The 16860-nt window shown below is 47.4% G+C and overlaps 4 protein-coding genes across 5 annotated transcripts in view; 1 reads left to right on the top strand and 3 right to left on the bottom strand.

Moving 5' to 3' along the window:
* Nucleotides 1-6240, bottom strand: part of celsr1a (cadherin EGF LAG seven-pass G-type receptor 1a) — a 35933-nt gene extending 29693 nt beyond the window's left edge. The window contains exon 1 of one of the 2 annotated variants that reach the window (XM_086103532.1): nucleotides 2472-6240. In XM_086103532.1, coding sequence (XP_085959658.1) covers nucleotides 2472-6009 — 3538 coding nt within the window. In that variant the 5' untranslated portion in view covers nucleotides 6010-6240. The remainder of the gene's footprint in view (nucleotides 1-2471) is intronic. The other variant, XM_086103533.1, reaches the window with a different exon arrangement.
* A 1425-nt stretch (nucleotides 6241-7665) lies between these two features.
* On the bottom strand, nucleotides 7666-11698 carry trmu (tRNA 5-methylaminomethyl-2-thiouridylate methyltransferase). Its single transcript, XM_086103528.1, has 13 exons — nucleotides 11522-11698; nucleotides 10890-11226; nucleotides 9916-10024; nucleotides 9596-9761; nucleotides 9410-9516; nucleotides 9100-9222; nucleotides 8845-9017; nucleotides 8725-8778; nucleotides 8545-8611; nucleotides 8363-8463; nucleotides 8095-8239; nucleotides 7922-8004; nucleotides 7666-7850 (listed from the first exon to the last, which is right to left on the bottom strand). The coding sequence occupies exons 2-13, from the start codon at nucleotides 11067-11069 to the stop codon at nucleotides 7707-7709; spliced, it is 1452 nt and encodes a 483-aa protein (XP_085959654.1). The 5' UTR covers nucleotides 11070-11226; nucleotides 11522-11698; the 3' UTR covers nucleotides 7666-7706.
* A 140-nt stretch (nucleotides 11699-11838) lies between these two features.
* On the bottom strand, nucleotides 11839-12917 carry tprkb (Tp53rk binding protein). The gene is made up of 4 exons (XM_086103531.1): nucleotides 12674-12917; nucleotides 12472-12594; nucleotides 12208-12384; nucleotides 11839-12115 (listed from the first exon to the last, which is right to left on the bottom strand). The coding sequence occupies exons 1-4, from the start codon at nucleotides 12812-12814 to the stop codon at nucleotides 12029-12031; spliced, it is 528 nt and encodes a 175-aa protein (XP_085959657.1). The 5' UTR covers nucleotides 12815-12917; the 3' UTR covers nucleotides 11839-12028.
* Nucleotides 12918-13121: 204 nt separating this feature from the next.
* Nucleotides 13122-15881, top strand: alg10 (ALG10 alpha-1,2-mannosyltransferase). Its single transcript, XM_086103530.1, has 3 exons — nucleotides 13122-13468; nucleotides 13938-14135; nucleotides 14220-15881. The coding sequence occupies exons 1-3, from the start codon at nucleotides 13304-13306 to the stop codon at nucleotides 15279-15281; spliced, it is 1425 nt and encodes a 474-aa protein (XP_085959656.1). The 5' UTR covers nucleotides 13122-13303; the 3' UTR covers nucleotides 15282-15881.
* The last annotated feature ends 979 nt before the right edge of the window (nucleotides 15882-16860 follow it).

Raw genomic sequence — 16860 nt, 5'->3', positions numbered from 1 at the left:
GACGCCGGTAAATCGAGTTTGGTGAACTCGCTTGAGCAGACAAGCCATGCAGACAAAAGGCGAGGGAGAACAGTGATCTAATAAGTTTCAGGAGCCACTCGGGGGGACAGATTTAGCCGCGGCGACCACGTGGAAAAGAGACAACGGCACAAAGAGACACATTGAGCCGAGAGGAATACGTGAGAGAGAGCGTGAGCAGAGTACATTGAGACAGAAAGCAAATGAGGCGACGGCGTGTGACATCGGAAAAAAACCGAACGGGATTTCCTTTGCGTGTTTGTCAACGACCGGGGCACTTCGCACATACGTTTGCCTTGACATCTGTTACAGTCTATCCGTGTAAAAAAAAACAGCCCTTTGTCGTATTTATGTTGCTACAGCATCTTAGTGGAACTCCAAAATAAAGCACGAGAGGAGTGAAAGTGTGGATTGTGGCAGGGGCGGTGGGGGCCTATTGAGAGCAGACAAAAAAAAGCTGAGCTATGCAGCTCCTTGAAGAGGATTAAGAAGCAAACCAGATGCATGGCAGCCAAAGACCCACAAGGGGGGAAAGGGGGGGGGGGGGGTGCATGTAGCAGCACGTCATCTTTCAACAGGGCCATAGAGAAGACCATCTGAAGACAGTAGAGCATCAATCACTGCGACGATATACCACACCTACACCAAGACCGCCTGTAAGGGGGGGGGGGGGCTATCAGGTGCATGCAATATTCCAAAATGCACGCTTGCCGCTGGACAAATGCAAACCAGACAAAGCAAACGGGGGAAATTAAGGCCTCGGGTTATGGTTTTGGGCTGACAGCTCATTGGCATCGAGCCACCTTGAGTGTGAGAGTCGGAACGCTTGATTTGCATCAATAACGAAAGGAATAAAACGGCAGACAGCATCGAACTGACTCGCCAGGAAGCAAATTACAGCGGAGAGACCCTCGGCAGATAGTTATCGTTTCCAGAACCCCCTCCCCCCGAATCTTCCGATGTGAAATTGGACGAGCTAAGATAAGGACGTGAACAAAAAGAACATACAGGCCTTAGCTATCGGGCTGCTCTTTTTTGACTCTATCTCCCGAGTACAGATGGGGCAGTGTTGTGGCTAGTTCAATGTGTTACGCGAGTGTATCTCAGGAGAGATAGCAGGGAATTCTGCAAGGAGAGGGAGGTGGGGGGGGGGATATTCCCAGGCATTGTGAGCGCAAACACAAAAGCAGAATAGGTACATAGGAGAAAGTGGTTGGAAATCGTATTCTCCAAATCATTCCTAGTCACCAAACCCTGCCTTCACCTTCACTCCTTTACCCAGAGAGGCCTAAAAGCCATGGGTAATGACTAATGAACACCCCACCCCCACCACCCCGCCCCTTTGGGACCATCATGAGGTCACTGTTGTCAGGGATACACCGAGGGCTGTCAGCTGTTATTGACAAACAGGAGGGCAGAGGCTTTGAATCAAGTTGGGGGGGGGGGGGCTATAAGGTCTGGAACTATTGAGGTCAGCCACCCAATAGCCTCCCTCACCCACCCCGTAGACCCTCTGTGGGTTGTCTTTAAGAGTAATAAAAAGGACAGTCTGTCTTTTGTTTGAGACAAAGACGGAGAGCTAGTCACTTAGCAAAACAACACCACGGCTCAAAGACCGTCAAAGACTTCCACCACCTGATGTGTGCATCAGACCGCCACTTTTATCTCCGCTCCAGATGTTTTTTTACCAGGCGGAATCCCGACCAAACGTGACCCCCAAGACGAAGAGCGCACGCTAGCCCCGTTGGTTAAAAGAAGGTCATTTGTATTCCCACAGAATGTTTCCCCATGCTGGCATTGCTCAGGAAATAGATGACAAGAGTGGAGGAGATCTCGCTGGGGTTGGGCTGTTTGCCCACTTTAACGGAGAGCAAGAAAGAGGGTGGGGGGGGGGGCGTTGCAAAGAAAGACAAAGTAGGTTGAGCAAGCAACTGTTAGGAGATGACTGGCCAGTTTATTCTATCGGGGTATTAGATTGATCCCGTCTGACTGCCTGATTAATGGCGCTTGCAACACTTGCTTGTGTGTGCTTGTCAACGCCGCAGCCCTCGCCTCGCCAGGCTGAGGCGGGGATGTCCACATGTTTGCGTTTGTCTAATCTTTAACTCTTAAAAAGCACAAAGTCTGCTTCCCAAGGTGAAAAACGACCGTTTCCACCCCCACCCCAAGGGTCAGAGCCGACGCTTGGACTACTCAAAAGTTGAACACGAAACTCTGATGACCGCAAAGACAAAAGGAGCTCGCCCTCCAACTAACACGTTTTATTACCTCAACCATCGACCTTTACGCAACACACTGAAGCAGCTGAACCGGCTCACGCAAAGAGCCTGCAGCAGACTTCCTCATCTTACCGCCATGACAACAAAAAAAAAACTGTATCTGTATCGACTCGAGACCCTCGTCTTGAAAACATTTCAAACACTGACTTTCACAAGATTCAAAAATTGTCTTACCGGTGACGGAGATGATCATGGGCGCCTCCAGCGGCCTGTTATTGTCCAGGGCCTTGTTGAGCCGCAGATGCCCCGTGTCCTCGTTGAGTAGGAGCAGATGTAGCTCGTTTCCAGATTCAAACGTGTACCGCAACTTATCCGACACGTCCGGGTCATGAGCCGGTACTCTCCCGATTATTCCAGATGGAAAACTGTTGGACTTGTTGGTGATGTAGTTGTTGAAGATGATGTCAAAGTCGCTCAGCACCGGCAGGTTGTCATTCATGTCCGTCAGGCGAATGTGGACAGTCGCCCGGCTGACGAGCGGCGCCGAGGTGGCCTGCACCACAATGACGTACTCCGTTTTGGTCTCATAATCGAGGTCGATGAGGGAAATGAGGTCGCCGTTGAAAATGTCCAACTCGAAGATCTCTGGAAAGTTCCCTTCAACTATTTGGTACATGATCTGAGCATTGGTGCCCTCGTCGGGGTCCATTGCCGTAATCCGGGCCACAACAGACCCGACGGGAATGTTTTCCTCCACGTCGATGAAAAGCTCATCCTTTTCAAACACCGGAGCGTTGTCGTTTATGTCCTGAACAACCACATGGATGGGAACGGCCGCTTTTAAAGGCGGCACTCCCCTGTCCACAGCAAAGGCCTTGAGGTCGTAAACAGGAACGTTCTCACGGTCTAGTTTGCGAGAAGTTCTGATAATCCCAGAATACTGCTCAATAAAGAAATCCCCATCTCCGTCATCGCCCCCCTGAAACGTATAGCTCAGTCTCCCATTCGAGCCGGAATCTCGATCGGAAGCAGAAATCTGGAGGACGCTGGTGTAGATGGGCGCGTCTTCAAACACGCTCCCCTGGTAGACGTCTCGAAGGAACTGAGGAGCATTGTCGTTTGCGTCCAGGATGATGATCTCCACGTAGGTGGTGTCGGATTTCTGAGGGATTCCGTTGTCTTTGGCGATGATGGCCAAGGTGAAGGAAGCCTGGTCCTCGTAGTCAATCTCCATTTGGGTCGTGATGGCGCCGCTATCTGGGTCGATTTTAAACTGAGGGACGCTGTCCTCCATAATGTAAGTGATGCGAGAATTTTCTCCCGTGTCTTCATCCGTAGCGCTAATCGTCACCACGGTGGATCCCACCGGTTGCTCCTCGCTGAGCATCACCTGGTAGTTGGTGCTTTGGAAGACGGGCCGATGCGTGTTGGCGTCCGTCACGTTGATAAACACCTGTGCGGAGTCCGATCGGGTTCCGTCGCTGGCCGTGACCGTCAAGACGTACTGGCGCTCCTGTTTGTAGTCCAGGGGCAGGGCAAGAGTGACGAGCCCGCCGCCGCTCTGGCTCGTAATGGCGAAGCGGTTTCTGGTGTTGCCGCTGGAGATCTGGTAGGTCACCACACTGTTGACATCCCGATCGATGGCGGTCACCGTCAGCACGCTTGTCCCCACGACGGCGTCCTCGTTGATCTTCAGCGAGTAGACTTTCTCCGTGAAAGTGGGTACGTTGTCATTAACATCGAGGACCGTGATGGTGACGCTGGCCGACGACGACATGACGGGAATGCCGTGATCCCTCGCTTCCACGCCGAAGCTGTAGAACTCAGTGGTCTCCCGGTCCAGTTCTTCACTGACTGTAATCCACCCGGTGCTGTTGTTAATGGCGAACGGAAAACCGGGAACGGTGTCGGTCAGCCGATATTCCAGCCGGGCGTTCTCCCCCGAATCGCCATCGACGGCTTGAATGTGAATGACGGAGTAGCCGACGGCAACGCTCTCCAAAACGGTTGCCTGGAAAGGTGTACTGACAAACATGGGAGCATTGTCGTTCACGTCCACCACTTGCACCACCACCATCCCAGTGCCGTTAATCAGCGGGGGTCTGCCGCCGTCCTGTGCCTTAATCCTCAGATTATACTCCCGAACCATTTCATAGTCCAGAGGGTTGATCACATCGATCACGCCGGTAGGGGAATGAATGTAGAACTGACCTTTGACATTGCCGCTGATGATGCTGTAATGAACTTTAGCATTGTTGCCCTCGTCTTTGTCTGTCGCCTCCACTTGAATGACTTTGGTGTTAATGGCCACGTTCTCTGGAACCTGCACGACGTACCTCTTCTCGCTGAATTGAGGGTAGTTGTCATTCTCGTCCTCGACAGTGATGTGGACGGTGGCGGTGGCCCGGCGGGGACCCGGCTCTTTGCCCTGGTCGTCGGCCTCCACTATCAGCTGGTACCGGGCCCTGGTCTCCCTGTCGGGGCGCTCTCGGATTCTCACCAGGCCGTTCCGAGTGTCAATCTCAAACACAGAGTTGACGCCATCACCGTTGACAATTTTGTAGATCATGTTCGCGTTGGCGGGGGCATCTTCATCGTTGGCCCGAATGGTCATGACTTCAAACCCCACTTCGACATTCTCCCGTATACTAACTCTGTATTCTGTCTGCTCAAACACGGGGCTGTGATCGTTGGTGTCGCTCACAGTGACAGTCAGGTAAGAGGTGGCGTATCTTCTCGGTGTGCCGTTATCGGTAACGGTCACCTTAAAAACGTGAGTGTCTTTGACTTCTCTGTCCAATGCCTGAATGGTCGTGATGCCGCCCGTCTGAGAGTCGATTGTGAAATAGTCATTGGACCTGCTGTCAAACAAGGCTTCCATGGCGTACTCCAGCCTCCCTGCTTCGCCATCATCTGGGTCGCTGGCTTTGAGGCTGATGACTTGTGTCCCAGCCGGCTCATTTTCAGGCACGGACACTTGGTAGTTGAGGAGCTGGAACTGCGGCGACGCGTTCACCTGTCGCTTCCCTCTTCGCGGAGACTCACCAGTGTTTATAGCAAGGGGTTCCGATACGGATCCATTTCCAGGCACTTTTCCAAACCGCAACGTGAGCTGCAGGTTTAGCCGGCTGCCTTCAGAGGTGCGCAGGGGACATTCTAAATCCACTTCGGGCCGGGATCTAACGTTCTTGGAACACAAGTCATCAGCTAGAAACAAAGCTCCGTGTCTAAACAATGCAGCAAAATGTTGTCCTACGCATAGTGTGTCCAAAAAGTTGGCGCTCCTTGATAAAGGGGACAAAGGTTCTGCAACATTGAACAGCAAATCACCTGCAAGGAGGCAGGAAGTTTCCTCCAGATTTAAATTGCGCTTCATGTGGATGTCGGGCGTACTGTGAAAAAACGTCTTTCTCCTGCATTTGATGAAGCAGTCCTGTCCGTGGACGAACACGTTCAAACGCGTTAAGATCTCATCACCAGAAGTTAACGAGGTGCTTCTGAAGTGCACGGGCGCGGGGTTCCGACGCGTGCGCGCACACTCCACAGTTCGGGACAGTTCAATAACTCCGCTCTGCTTCCCGACTCGGAAAAGACTCCGTGTGGGTTCGGGAGATAAATCCCTGTCAAGTTTGTGCGTCCAGCCCGGTCCGACGGACAGGTTCGCCAAGACGGTCCCGGGTTGCAAAGACTCCGTGAGGTGAAGCTCCAAGCACGCCGCGGAGGGCGCGTTGAACAGGACGCAAACCCAAATCCACGCGCTCCACTGCACCATGCTTGGCAATGTAACAAATCCCAGTGAACTACGGTCAAACTCATCCGAGGCAGCTCTCCCACTCCCGGCGTCGCGTTCGACTTTTAGCCTTCATGTTGAAAGTTTTTAACGTGGAAAAAGTCCCAGCGTATCCATGGTGTCAGTAGGATCCACGGAGCGCACTCCGGTGCTGCGTCGTTTCAAGTAAGAAATGAGCACAAAATGGCTCCACTGCTGGCCTCCTCCACACCCTCCTCCTCCTTGAGGAGGTAATTAGCATAAACCTGCTGGGTTCCCTACCGGGATGCTTATAGAGGGGGTGGGGGGGTCCTCTTCTTCTCATGGAGATTTAGGAAGTGGCCCTGAACGGGTATCCAATGCGCACAAATGTATTTTCATGACAATAAGGTGAGGCCGCCTTTCAATTCCTAATGCACATTTAAAAGCTCCTTGCTGCCTTTGTAACTTTACAGAAGCATCTAAACAAGTTATCCAAAGTGCACGGAGAAGAAAAGTCTACTTGAAAATAATTGCCAAGCAGTTGTGTGCTCTTTTACATTACTTACCGTGTGAGTAAGCCAATTTATCTATCAAAGTATATATTTTTCAATTCATTTAGTTGATGTTGTCGTTCAGAAACTTGAATGTGCCATCCGGTGAAGCACAAAGTGAAATATGACCGAGACAACGCGTACTTACCATGTACAGTATTTGATTCCATCAGATAAAATATGAAATATGCACGAGAGCGTGCAACAATTGATTCAAACTTGGTTAACTCGTGTTACAGCGCCCTGTTGTGGACAAATTCTGCACAACAACGCAAACACGCAACATTATTTTTTTTAATAGCGGGCTGCATTACCTAACAAAAAGACAACGAAATCAGCAAAATATCAAATCTTCACCTTCCTAAATTAGTGGTTTATGTCACTTTTTTTTTCTTTCCCGGAAAATACGAAAAACCGAACCAAATGATTAAGGCAAGCTGACACCTTTTGTCTAAAAATGACAGGCAAGGTAATGAAATAATATTTAAATTTGTGAGTTTTGGGCTTTTCATATTCAGTTTCTTATGTACAGAATATGGATAAATGATGAGATTTTATGGTTTAATGAATGCCACACTAAAAAAAATCCTTATTATCATGTAACTATGCGAGTTTGTTATAACAGAACATTTTTCACAGTACAACATGCACGTACCACATTATTTCTATGCTTCTGCAGTTGGTGTCAATGAGGAATTTATCTCAAATCCTTCATTTTGGTGAATCTAATCTTGGTTTACACCTCTTTCTATAACTACCTTTTATCTTCTCACGAGGAAATATATCTATAGCCATCATCATCAATTTCAACTCACAACCTGCAAGCATCCTGAAAGAATGTGATGAATTTGCGTTCTAATGTGAAAAGGGTTTTGAACAATTAACTTGACATAATTACATGGTACTGAGTTGGTTTTTTTTAAGTGTGGCAGCAGAAGGAGAGCTTGTACAGTATATATGTCATCCTACTTTTTTCCCTGACACGAACAATACATGGTGGAAAGGCACAAATACTCATAGAACATTACTGCCTGGAGACAACAGGAGTAACCAGAAAATAAATATTAAAATATCGTAAATGTATTAACCTAATAGGGAGGTGGGTATGAGTTATCATACCACAGTGTTGGATAACTTGAGCATTTTTTTATTTTATTTTTTTAAATCTCATCTGACCGGTTCTGGCGTCTGCTCTTTGAGCTGAGTGGCGGCTGAACATTCCCGACTCCGCTGGATTGTGAAGTCACTGGGCCCCAGCTGGATGATCCTACCGCTTCCCAGGCACTCGTCGCCTTTGTAGAGTACTGCGAACTGAGAGAGGGCATTTCGAAAGTACATGAAGAGAGTTGAAAAGTTTAATTTTTTTTTTTTAATTGTTTTACCTGTCCAGGTGTCAAAGCTCTTAGCGACTGTGCCAGTGAGATCCATACAGAGCCGTCCATGTTGAGAGTCACCGTGCAGGGAGCTAGAAAGCATTCAAAACAGTAAGTTGAAGAAGAAGGGTGCCCCCTCCCACCGCACTGAAATTCCTTGTCAAAGTATTAAATGCACACACTTAGTGGCATCTGATGGATGAAGCGGAAGTGGCACTCCATCATCTTGGTCCGGACCAGTTGGGACGGCGGGTCCTCGGCGATCCAGTGGAAGCGATCCGTCCGCAGGGTGTCACGGAAAAGAGATGGGTGATTGGTCGATGGCGCCTAACCCCAAAGACATTTCAATTTGATTAGAAATTCGTCATTGCTGGCGCTCCTCATAGGTTGATGAGATTTCACGTTGTACGGCACTCGAAGAATTAAGGTCGTTCAAAGCAGAAATCTTACCACCATCACATCGCCCGTATTGATATCCTTGTCCACCACAAACCAAGCATCCCTCTGTCCCCCTATCCGCGCCCTCTGGCCCAGCGTGAAAGTGAACCAGCCTTGGCGGAGAGGTAAAAGGACGAGCCATTAAATTGGGGGTGCTGTGAATTCAAACTCCCTGCCCACAGTTGGAAACATACCTTTATGTGTGCCCATGACAGTGCCATCCTCAATGGATGCAAAGTTGCCAGGTCTTGGTTCAAGGTACTGGAGGACATTAAAAGGAAAATAAATTATCATCCCAGCCACACTCACCATGAAAATAGAAATGGTCCTCACTCTTTGTCAGCCCTTATCAATTTCAACGTAATCCAATTTACCTCCAGAATAAAGTTTTCAAAGTTCCTCTCACCAATGAAGCAAATGCCCATGCTCTGAAATAACAAATTGGTATTAAACACAAACATGGTTCAGGTGTACATGCTCTTATTTTGAGTCACCTCTTTCTTCTTCAGTACATGGTGAAAGCCCGCTTCAGCCGCCATCTTTTTCACAAAATCCTTGGTGAGGCCAGCGAGAGGGAAAATGGTCTGCCGCAGGGCATCCTGGGAGATCTGGCTGAGGAAGAAAGTCTGGTCTTTGACGAGGTCGGCCCCCTTGTGCAATCTCACCGCTGGGTAAGTGGGGAGAGAAATGTCAGTGAGACAGTTGAGGAGAAATTTGGTGTAAAATTGCAGCGTGAAGACAACACATACGGTTTCGAAATTCAAATCGATTTCTAAAGAGCACAAGGGGCGCAGTTTTGGGGGTCTGCTGGAAAACCTCTTCGTCTTCCTGGGAGGTCCTCGCGTAGTGGCCGGTTGCCAAAGCATCAGCACCTGCATCCATGTCAAAAAGCAGCAAGAAGATCAAAACAATTTGTTTGGATCGGTTTGTTTCTTTTTTAAAAATTTGATTTTGGAATCGATGAGTTAAAACTAATGAGTGAATGGGGCGAAAGCAAATGTGGTCCTTGTGCCCAAAAATGTACAGTAACTCACTCCCCTGTTGTAGACAACAACATACCTAGCGTTATAATTGCGTACTTGTGGAAATGGTTGAATTTGATATGCTTGTTGCAGAGTATATCTGGGTTGGGTGTCCTTCCTTTCTCGTATTCCTTTAACAGATTACTGAAAAGGTGCAGAGGACCATAATTAGTTGGGAGAGAAAAAAGGAGTTTATTACAAGTATGAGGACATTTTTAAATACCTGAAAACCTCGTGCCAGTATTCCTTAACATATGACACTTGATGGAAGGGGATGTCCAGCATCTGGCACACTTTGTAGGCATCCTCACAGTCCTTCTCTGTGGCGCACACGCCATTCTCATCCAGGGAGTCCCAGTTCTTCATGAAAACTCCAGTCACATTATAGCCTGAAAATAACGACCCTTAGTATTTAGTATCAAAATGATTCAAATGAAATTAGGATTACTAGGTTTGTGAACTTGGGTGTTGGGTGTCTCAATGGTAGTGGTGTACCTAATGAAGTGGCCTGTCATTGTACATGACTATGAAACTTCGACCAACCTCTTCGCTTCAGCAACAAGGCCGCGACGGAGCTGTCGACGCCGCCCGACATGGCGCACACGACGTGCCGTATAACACCCATCTTAATCGCTAAATTCCCTTCACGGACCTATTAGAAAGAAAAAGAAATTGGCTTGATCTTACATATTCGTTCGTAACATGATTATAGTCCGTTACGGATGAACGGTCCGACTTCAAACGAGGGTGCGGAACATTTCTTTCGGAGGGGGAATCAAATATTGTAACACCGCCACGGAGCTGCACATACGTGAGTCTTTACGCGTAAGGGGACCTAAATTTCAACAATTTTGACACACTTGCGGTTTTAATTTAGGTTTTAATGTTCACGATGATTTCTCAACAGTTTAAAAAATATTTTTTTCCGTGTTAAATTGGCGATAGTGGCATGATTTTTGAACGTTTTATAGCTAATAAAATATGTACTTCTATTGTTTTGAATAGATGGATGAGGTGACTGCAGACAGTGTCACCCTGGATCTTCTACTAGAAGCCAGGGAGACAGTGCGGAGAAGCCCATTGGGTGTCATCAATACCCCCATGATCCCCTGGAGCCAGACCACCCTGCCTGTCAACAAGGCCCATAGTATCTATATTAAACTGGAGAACATGCAGAGAACAGGCAAGAAAGTGCTTTTTATTTAGGCCTTATAGACTTCGATTGAGTTGAAACCCCCTCGCCCAAAGAATATAAGATGACTATATTCCAACTGTCATTTTGAATTACAGGGTCCTTTAAAATAAGAGGTGTGGCCAATCAGTTTGCAAGGAGGCCGAAGGACGGCAATTTTGTCACCATGTCTGCAGGGAATTATGGGAAGGCGTTTGCATATGCGTCAAAACACTACGGGTCTAAAGGCAAAGTGGTGATGCCCGAAACTGCCCCCATGTCCAGATCCGTCCTCATACAGGTGAGAGGTCATGTACACGCATGCAAAAATCAGTAGTTTACTCACTCTTAGGGGGTTTTTTGTTCTCTTTAGAGTTTTGGTGTGGACGTGGAGAGAGTTCCTACTCCCTGTCTGATGGATGTGGTGAAGCAGTGTGTTCAGGATGACGACATGACTTTCCTGCACTCCTACGACGACCTGGATCTTATAGCAGGACATGCCAGGTACTCTCAAAATAAACCACATACAAGTGAAGAAAGCTTAACTGTGTGTGAAGTTTGGGTCTGGAGGTCCTGGAGGTGGTGCCTGAACCGGATGTGGTGGTGGTATGCTGCGGAGGCGGCGGGCTGCTGGCGGGAGTGGCTGCTGCACTCAAGCTGTCAGGATGTGACAAGACCAGAATCTACGGTGTGGAACCAGAAGGGGGTAAGAAGTGTCGTCCAATTTTTAAAATGAGCCATGTCACTGATGGAAATGCTTGACTTTTAGCCTGCACCATGTATAAGAGCTTCATAGAGAAGAAACCAGTGGGCATGGACACGAGCAGCATCGCGTCAGGACTCGCGCCACCATTTGCAGGTCGTATCTTACCATATATGATAGTATACCTGCTCAAAGTATCTTCATACCTAAACTGAAATGATACCATGCGGAAAACTGAAAACATGCGGATGATATTCATGAAAATTAAGACTTACGGGGCATCATTTTTCTTCACGTGGCCATCATCAGGCACGCTGCCCTACGAGCTGTGCCAGCGCTACGTGGAAGAAATCGTCCTGGTGAGCGACGACGCCATCAAGTCGGCCGTGTCGACCCTGTACCGAGCGGGACTGGTGGTGGAGCCGTCCGGTTCGGCCGCCTTTGCCGCCATCGCTGTCGGCAAGATACCCCAACTGGAGGGGAGGAATGCCGTCTGCATCCTCAGCGGGGGGAACATCGGCAAGGACGAGCTTGCACACTTCCCAGATTGACAGATGTGAAATTCACTCCATAATAGAAGAAGAAAAATCACTGACGTTTTTGTAATTTATTATGTCTTTCTTCAAGCACACTTTTTAGAACCAATAAAGCAACTTAAATCTGTCACTGGCATTTTTGTTTGCATTGAGACAAGAAAGAAAGTGTATTCAGGACAAGAGGAAACCCATTAGCCACATCCTATTTTAAGGAAATTAAATGGAAAGACTGGGGACTGATTAGAGCTACATTACATCCTTAGTGGCCATTCTGCATACGACTGCATCCAAAAGAGTGCCACACTTTTCCTCCCGAGGACCGACCTTGTACAGCTGAAAGACAAGCGAAATGGAAAGATAATACAGTATGGGTTAAATCAATTGTAACAAATGTGTCCATTAAAGGTTTTCTTATTGGTCAGCACCTTTTTAATCTTTTCAAGGTCTGATATGGACGAAAGGTCATCCACTGGAATCTGGACTCCATCCACTTTGGTCAAAATTTCGCTAATGAGGTGGGATTCTTCTTTGTTGTGGACCAAGACCACCAGGACTGAATTGTCACCATCCGAGATCCCAAATCTTTTGAAGGCTTCTGAGATCTGTCATGGAAGTATTTGCTCGGGTCAAAATTTGCACGCCCCCCCCCCACCCCCACACACACATTTAGAGAGGCAAACTTAAATTACTTTATTAGTAGGTGACAGGTTGAAGATGATCTCTGAAAATAAGCCTCTTGTCTTCATTTGATTCTGTTTCTGTAAGTGCAGCGCTTTATTTGCGGCCACCAACACCTGGAAAGGACTCACCAGCTAAAACAAAAGAGGAATTTCAATTTTAAGACTTAATGACACACACATTTCCCCCAAATTCCCCAAACTCGAAACTCACCATATTAGCCTTGATCAGGGCACCTTTTATTTTCCCCTCTACAGCGTTTTGCCGTAGCTCGGCGGCATTTCGGACCTCTTGAAAAAGAATTTGCGTCACCGTGAGGTCGGGAAAAAGTTCCAACGTCTGAGATAAATGCATTTTTAAACCATTAATGGGAACATGACAGGAGAAAAAACGACGTCGCACATGAGAGAAAGCTGTGAGCGGGGGACCAAAAACACTGCAACACCAGAAGGACGAACTTCGGAAGAGCTACTATACAAATGTTTTTTGGTTCTTAATGTAGAAATGTTATTTTATACACAAATCTAATATATTACTTTAAAGTCCGTATATTTTATCGTGCTTGGTTATTTGTCTTTATTAAACTGACGGCGAGTGCAACAAACGTCTATGAATGAACTTGTACATGTTGCCACATCGAGCTTATTTTCATAGAGGACCTCTCGCTTTCAACAATAATATCGCTTCCGTATTGCATCTGCAACCTAAACAATAGGCTACCCATCGATTATTTTTACGTGCTTACCAATTGCGCATGTTTTAGTAATGCAGGTTGCACAACAGGTTAGCGGCTTTAACAGTTAGTTTCCAGTAGAACATCCATTTTAAATCGCGTTGCAGAAAATGGATAAATTTGAAGGCTACATCTTCACCGCGCTGTGCAGCACCAACTTTCTGGTGTCATGCCTGCTCTTCTCCAAAGTCACCCGTGAGCAACGAGAGCCCTACATGGACGAGATTTTCCATGTGCCCCAAGCTCAAAAATACTGCGAGGGGAAATTCAACCAGGTAAATAAATCCTCTTCAACGGTGTAGTAACTAGCGGATTAGCCGATGGCGCTAATCCGGAGACAATTAGACGGTCTGAATTTAGTCCCCTTAATTCGATGAAAAAAAATATTCAAATTTTAATCATTACCAAAGTGTCCACTTGTCGTCATTGCATCATTTGAGTTCGCAGTCTCAGGCACAAAAACTCAACATTTGTACACTGTACATTTCTAATAATGCAATTATTTTTTTGTGTTTATAAATGACCTTGACATTCCTATTTCAGACTGCAAAAAAAAAAAACACAAATGCGAACGTAATTATCTATTATAATTGTATAACATACACCTACAGAATTATGGACTTATTTCTCATGTTACGTCTAAGTTACTAACAATAACCAGCGATAAAATCTCATGACAAGTTCCCCATTTTAGCTTCCCTTGAAAATCTAAATCCCAACTGTATATATATTTGTTTTGCGCAGTGGGACCCGATGATCACCACCCTCCCGGGCCTCTACCTGGTCTCCGTGGGCATCATCAAGCCCGTGGTGCGATTGGCCGACATGAACGGCGAGGTGGTGTGTTCCACGGCCATGCTGCGCTTCATCAACCTCCTATTCAACTGCGGCAACCTCTACCTGCTCTACCGGCTCATTTGCAGGCTGCACCCGAAAGAGAAAGTGAGCCTCGAGTCACATGACTTGGCCCAAGTCAGACTGCGTTCAGGACTTTTGGAATCCTAACATTTGTCTGTTGTCTTCCAGACACGAACGGCCGCTCGGCGCATCCTCTCGGCGCTGTCGCTCTCCACCTTTCCCGTGCTCTACTTTTTCAACTTCCTCTACTACACGGACGCCGGCTCCACTTTCTTCATCCTCTTCACGTACCTCATGACGCTGCACAGCTGCCACAAGGCCTCGGCGCTGCTCGCCACCTGCGCCGTCTTCTTCCGGCAGACCAACATCGTGTGGGTGGCCTTCTGCGCCGGCACCATCGTGGCCGGCCACATGGACAACGCTTGGAAGGCGGCGCATTCCAAAAAGTCGGACGACAGGTCAGCGGCGTTTCAGGTCCCGCTTTCCCGAAGCGGCGCCAAACGAGTTGTGCTTTTCAGTGTGAACTTTTTCACTTCCGTTGGACACGTGAAAGCGGTGCTGCTGGTGGCGTGGCCCTACGCTTTGGTGGCCGCCGGATTCCTGGCCTTCGTGTGGCTGAACGGCGGCGTGGTGGTGGGCGACCGCGCCAACCACGAAGCCTGCCTCAACTTCCCGCAGCTCTTCTACTTCCTCTCCTTCTCCCTCTTCTTCTCGCTGCCCGTCTCGCTGTGTCACCACCGCGTGCGGCGCTTCTTGCAGGCCATGAAGAAGCAGCCCGTCCTCTTCCTCGTGGCCACAGTCGCCTCCGTTCTCCTGGTGTGGAAGTTCACCGCCGTCCACAAATATTTGTTGGCGGACAACCGCCACTTCACCTTCTACGTGTGGAAGAGGTTCTTCCAAAGGCATGAGGTGCTGCGCTTCCTCCTGATCCCCGGGTACATTTTCGCCGGATGGCACTTCCTGGACTCGCTCAAGTCGCGCTCGGTCTTCTGGAGCTTGGCGTTCCTGGCGTGTCTCGTGGCCGCCACCGTCCCGCAGAAGCTCCTGGAGTTCCGCTACTTCATCGTCCCGTACCTGATGTACCGCTTGCACATGCCGTTGCCGTCCCTGCCCAGACTGGCGCTGGAGTTTGCGCTGTACACGGCCGTCAACGCCGTCACCATTTACGTCTTCGTCACCAAGACGTTCCAATGGCCGGACAGCGCCGCTGCACAGAGGTTCATGTGGTGAATTCGGGGGAATACCAGGAGATTGTGAGGAAGATCAAAAGGTAATTCTGTAATCTTAAATGCCATACTGCATTGTATGTAAGGAGGGCAGTACAAGCAGACTGTGGTGAGATTTTTTTTTCTACAAAATTTGTACTGTAAAGTCAGACCTTTTTTTTTTTTCACCCTAGTGTTGGTTTTTGAATTTGTTTCCCAGTATGTCAATAAATTTTGTGCAAATTCAGTGTTAAAGGTTTTTGATCTTCAAACTCTTTCTACCGACATTTTATCTGTCCAACTAAATGCTTCCTTATGATTGTTGTCATGAATAAATAAAAACGAATAAAATACATTTTACAACAGTTTTTTTACTAAGCTCTTATGTTTGATTACATTTCATCTATAGTAGTATTTCGTAAATAAAACACTAACTCTTTTCCTGTAAATGAGTACCAGAATAAGCCACAAGGCGGTGCTGTGGTGCAGACAACGGTCAATGGAAAATGTGTTGACTTTCCTTTGTTGTGGTAATATTCTTTTATGTCATATGTAAAGCGATCTATTGCAGCTGGTGTGAAATGCCCTATACAAATAAAATTATATGATATATTCCTCACTGATAGTGTCGTAGTACACTTGCCTGACTTCCGTGTGGGTTGCCGCTCAGCGACGGTGTGGATGGTCGTCCGGACGTCAGCTGGGGTCGGCTCCAGCACCCCCATGCGACCCTGGACAGGATAAGCGGTGTCGAAAACGACATGACACGTACAGTACATGTAGGAACATTGCTTCCTTTAACACATTCACTAATAAAGCACGCAGGGAACTATTTAAGGACATTCTATAGTAGCTCATGTAGGTCCCCCAACACACCACTTACGTGTCATCTTCCAGCCGTGATAAGAAAACAATTGCAGCATACAAGAAACTGTTCTATTTATGAAAGAAGCGTGGGAGTACAGCGGGTGGAGAAGCTAAATGTTTTTTTTTCCTTAATGGCACAGTAATTATAAAATCTGCCTACAGCCATTTCAGTCACACCGCCTGTCGGGGAAAAAAAAACCTTGGAAAAGGGTGTGGAATAATACACAAAAAAACCCTACAGTCGTGATTCTTAAAATTAAAAATCTAGCAGGGTTTTCCTTTGTCTCATTTTTGTTCAAATTCCTGGGCATATATTCAAACGAACTCCCAACTTTAGCAGCATCTTGGCGGCGCGTTGCTAGGCGACAGGCCATGTCAGGAAGTGACAAAGCGTACATAATTGCGCCCCTGCTTGACAGACAGAGTGCAGTGTTCATTAGACTCAGTCAAGACATCACATCTTAAAATATTTTTTTTTAAAAAGTCGTGACATGACCTTTTGTCTACACTAATCACCATAATAATCATTCTAGTCGAGAGTTTAAACAATTAAGGAGCCAAGGCATCAGTCTTTGGACAGTAATGTGTTCATTTTCAGAAATCTCGGGCTTCTTTTCGTTTGCACTTAATGAGCAGTCCTATTCCTCCGTGGTCTTTGTGCTTGTCGCGCCTGAAAAAACATTCCCCCGCCCCCTTTTTTTTTTTTGCGTCAGATTTTTGATTGACAGCGTTATTAG

The sequence above is a fragment of the Hippocampus guttulatus genome, chromosome 22 (assembly GCF_054856545.1).
Source record: "Hippocampus guttulatus isolate MCC_2025c chromosome 22, RoL_Hgut_1.0, whole genome shotgun sequence".
Lineage (NCBI taxonomy): Eukaryota > Metazoa > Chordata > Actinopteri > Syngnathiformes > Syngnathidae > Hippocampus > Hippocampus guttulatus.
This window is presented reverse-complemented; position numbering and strand designations above follow the sequence as displayed.